General features: G+C 31.9%; 1 protein-coding gene across 1 annotated transcript; it reads right to left on the reverse strand.

Annotated features, from left to right (window-relative positions):
* Positions 1-4,341: 4,341 nt before the first annotated feature.
* Positions 4,342-4,707, reverse strand: LOC120353685 (endocuticle structural glycoprotein SgAbd-2-like; the record flags this gene model as incomplete). Its single annotated transcript, XM_039438380.1, has 1 exon — positions 4,342-4,707. A coding segment is annotated over one exon (288 nt), but the record flags the coding sequence as incomplete, so codon positions are not given.
* Positions 4,708-5,005: the final 298 nt, after the last annotated feature.

The raw sequence follows: 5,005 nt of genomic DNA on the forward strand, positions 1-5,005 counted from the left end.
AAGAAGGAAAAGTAGAGAAGAAGATGATGAAGAAGAAGAAAAAGAAGGGGAAGAAGGAAGAGAAAGATGTGAAGAAGAAGGAAGCGGAGTAGGAGGAGAAGAATAAGAGAAAGAAGATGAACCTAAATTATGTATGCCTTTCCTAATTTATTGGACCCCAAAAGATCGATGCAATATTTTCAACGAGTTGTGTAAGTAGTTGTCTACAAATTTAAGTTTTCTAATCGTCTATCAAATCTTCTACGATATTGATGATAGAAGAGTTATTATAGTGAGATTTGACGAGTAATTATTTAGATTTGGATATATTTGGTAAGCCTTGTTTGCTTGCTTCACCCACATTATTTTTATGGTGAATTTTGGTTGTTTCGTAAACCATCTGAAAAGTTGGCGGCTGAAGAAACCTATTGAAGTTCTGAGACTTCCATCTTCTATATAATAAGAGAGAGTAGGGTTGTGTTTGTTCGTGTGTTCCTGTGTTCGTTTGTTCGCATCAAAACATGTTAACTTGTGGATTGCATACCGGAAAAACGGGAATGATTTAGATCTCCAAATTCTGTACATGGATTCTAAAAATATCATACTCGTGCACCTGGAAGCCAAAATTTCAATTATTCTTCTAGATTTTCAGAATTAATGTTCAAACTAAGAGGCCATATCTCTTCAACGGTAGCTAATTTCTCCAATCCTTTTGCAGATTCGGATTCCTCGCTTCAAGTAGCATAAGAAGAAATAGTTTCAAAAGATTCTTTCCTTCCCTGAAAGATGAAAAAGTTGATATTCACTGATTGATTTTCCTTTTTGTCCCAGTGTGTTCCAAGATGATTAGTCTATGCTCTCCATAAATTTTTAGTGAAAAGAAAAATAGCACAAAGACTGTGATCTTATGGTCTTTGAAAAAACAAAAACAAAAACAAAAACAAAAACAAAACAAAAACAAAAACAAAAACAAAAACAAAACAAAAACAAAACAAAAACAAAAACAAAAACAAAAACAAAAACAAAAACAAAAACAAAAACAAAAACAAAAACAAAAACAAAACAAAAACAAAACAAAAACAAAAACAAAAACAAAAACAAAACAAAAACAAAACAAAAACAAAAACAAAAACAAAAACAAAAACAAAAACAAAAACAAAAACCAAAAACAAAACAAAAACAAAAACAAAAACAAAAACAAAAACAAAAACAAAAACAAAAACAAAACAAAAACAAAAACAAAAACAAAAACAAAAACAAAACAAAAACAAAAACAAAAACAAAAACAAAAACAAAAACAAAACAAAAAAAACAAAAACAAAAACAAAAACAAAAACAAAAACAAAAACAAAAACAAAAACCAAAAACAAAAACAAAAACAAAACAAAAACAAAAACAAAACAAAAACAAAACAAAAACACAAAACAAAAACAAAAACAAAAACAAAACAAAAACAAAAAAAAAAACAAAAACAAAAACAAAAACAAAAACAAAACAAAAACAAAAACAAAACAAAAACAAAAACAAAACAAAAACAAAACAAAAACAAAAACAAAACAAAAACAAAAACAAAAACAAAAACAAAACAAAAACAAAACAAAAACCAAAAACAAAAACCAAAAACAAAAACAAAAACAAAACAAAAACAAAAACACAAAACAAAAACAAAAACAAAACAAAAACAAAACAAAAACAAAAACAAAAACAAAAACAAAAACAAAAACAAAACAAAAACAAAAACAAAACAAAAACAAAAAAAACAAAAACAAAAACAAAACAAAAACAAAAACAAAAACAAAAACAAAAACAAAACAAAAACCAAAAACAAAACAAAAACCAAAAACAAAAAAAACAAAAACAAAAACAAAACAAAAACAAAAACAAAACAAAAACAACAAAAACAAAAACAAAACAAAAACAAAAACAAAAACAAAAACAAAAACAAAAACAAAACAAAAACAAAAACAAAAACAAAAACAAAAACAAAAACAAAAACAAAAACAAAAACAAAAACAAAAACAACAATGATATTGATGAAACATAAATTTGTGAAAATGAGTGAGTTAGTGCCTAGTATTACTTCTCATCAATGGACTGGACATATTCTATATGAAGAGAATAGTTTGAATAAATGATTATCAAGATCCATGATCATTAACCTCATTAGAGTAACTCATTGCAGTAACCTAATTCAAGTGAATTGTCTATTCACTTCTATTTTATTCTTTTTATAATCATTCCAGCTAGTTTGTGAGTAATTGAAAGTGCGTGTGGTTATAATGAGACACCAATGCCTACCGGAGGGATTCGAATCTATTTTCTCCATGTCAAAATTATTAGACCTGCTCATTTCTCTCAAAAAGATTATGAATATTATGCTGATCACTCCTTTTCCATATCATCGGGCTAAGTTATTCAATAAAAAACTGATTTCACGATCTTTTCGTATTGATTGCTCCTTTCTTTCATTTTTCAAAATTCTCACATCTCTTCATAGAAATTATATCAAAGTGTAGTTATGGTCCGATTTGGATAAAATTCGGCATAAGTATTTGAAACAAGGCGCAGAAACGTATGTATTCAAAATTTTTAAATTCATTCCCGTTTCAAGGTGGCGGCCCTTTATTCGGAAATTTTACCATAAAATTCAACCTAACTTTTCATACTTTATCAGATCAGGTTCAAATTGGGCTCATTCTTCTCAGCTCTCCAAGGCGGTATTATTTCATGTATCACATGTTGAAAATTTTCCAAAGTCCAAATTCAAGTTTCAGACTTTTTATCTTTTAAACTGTGCTTCCGAGCTCAAAGTCTAGAGGACCTTTATTCTTCAGCGCTCCAAGATGATCTTATTCCATATATCACATGTTCAAAATTTCAAAAATTTAGAATTCGATAATCCCCCCTAACAAAGTCACAAATTTCAAGTTCCAGATTTCTTATCTCTCTAGCTGTGCATCCTAGCTCGAAAGTGTAGGATATTTTCCAGAGCTCGAAGGCGGTCTTATTTCATACATCACATGTTGAAAATTTTGAATTTTTTGTAATTCAATTATTCACCCCCCCCCCCCCCAAAGACCCATATTTCAAGTTTCAGATTTTTTATCTTTTCAACCATGCATCCTAGCTCAGAAATATGAAGAATTCTATTTCTCAGCGTCATTCACCGATACTATTGCTCATTACTCATTTACTTTGCTCTTTACAGTATCATTATATCTTAATCCAATTTGTATGTGTGTTGTGTGTGAATAGGCGGGCCTGTGTCAATAGTGATGTTACTGAGTGTAGCGAGTTCTACTGTTCTCTGAACTACTAGTATCAAATTGTTTGAATGCGTTCTATAATGATACCTAACCAGATGTTATCTAATACATTCTTCATTCAATATTGAACCTGCTTCAAATTTTGTTGATGATGATTGAAGGATGAGGTAACAGTTTATGAGAAAATATTTTTAGAAAATACATAAAGCTTTATTACAACAGCACAAACAGCACTTAAATAATAACATCAAGAGGTACAAATTGGTTTCTTCACAATGTTAGTCCAAGGAGACCGTTCGCACAGTGATAGTTCAAACTAGATCTGAACATTAGATCATTACATCTCCAACTCAAAATGTATGGATTTGTTGGAATTCATTAGCTGTTCAGATCCAGTTGAAATTATCCGTGTGCGAACATCCCTGAAAGTCCAGTGAATTGAGGGCCATACGAACCATCTACGTTTAACGCTAATTTACTATTACATGTACGCATGGTCACATTCTAGGGGAGACAGGCTTTATAATATGATATCTTTAGAGAGCCTAATGTGTTCTGTATACCACGACGAGTTGACGAGAATCGACACAACAATGGAGAGAGCATGTTGAGAGAATGGAAAACGGAAGAATCCCCAAAGCTGTCATTGCTTACAAGCCAGAGGGAAGAGAAGTATTGGCAGTCCAAGAAAAAGGTGGGAGAATTTTTGAAGGCGGAACAGGTATTGATAAAAATGAAAATGAAAAAATCTCTATAAGACAGAGTTAGGACTTTTAAGTCCTCTCTACCACTCAACCTCGATTAATGTCTACAGGTAGACATTTATTAAAATTTGGGTTTGAAACAATAGTTTATCATATACATACAGAAGACATAATTATGTAGACTCATTATAACTTGTTTGATTCGGGGTTTGAAACAATAGTTTATCTATCTCTGTTAAAATCTAACGTTCGTTTTAACCTGGATTAAGACACGATATATCAAAAGTGACCATGCCTACTAACTTGTAATCATGGATTAGTGTTTTAACGTAAATTGCACATATCGTCCTGTTGAGTCTAGAGAGACAGTCAGTTCATATTGATCATTTTCGATGTTGATAATCCTTCATATCGATTATACTATGCTTCGATATGTTTCAAATGTATCGATAGTCTCCATATCAATTCAATCAACTACTACTTCTTCTTCTTGATCTCGTCATCACTGGAGGGGGAGGAAGCGATCTGAGGTACTCTAGGCTCCTAGCAATTGCCTCGGGAATGGGAGGCGGAACTGGCAGATGTGCGCCCTCGGCGTGGAAGCCTGTTTCGTCAGCGTAGTAGGTGACCTGGATGGGTGTCCCGTCGGGCGCCGTGTACGAGTAGGAGCCCTGGATGACCTGAGCCTCGTCCGGTGTACCGGGATTCTTCAGACCGCCCGATGCGATAGACCGGATACCGTTCTCGGTTTCGTATCTGAAATTTCACAAAAAAATATGTTTCTCAAGAATGACAATCATAGTATATCTGCGATAACGTTCCTAAATTTTATGGAATTTTGTGGAAAATGAAACTGTTAATACTGAAATTCCTAATTAACCAGCCTCATTTGTTCACACATAGATTTGATTTTCTTCCAATAACTATGCCCGAAAAGATATAGAAAGTAAATGCTTTCAGCAGATAGTTAATGCCTGTGGGATTTGGTTTATAGGATTCAGGATTATAGTGTAGTACCATAGAGAAACAATAGCGTGAGTAAATATCCCATGGTAT

Source organism: Nilaparvata lugens, chromosome 11, assembly GCF_014356525.2.
Source record: "Nilaparvata lugens isolate BPH chromosome 11, ASM1435652v1, whole genome shotgun sequence".
In the NCBI taxonomy this organism is placed as follows: Eukaryota; Metazoa; Arthropoda; class Insecta; order Hemiptera; family Delphacidae; genus Nilaparvata; species Nilaparvata lugens.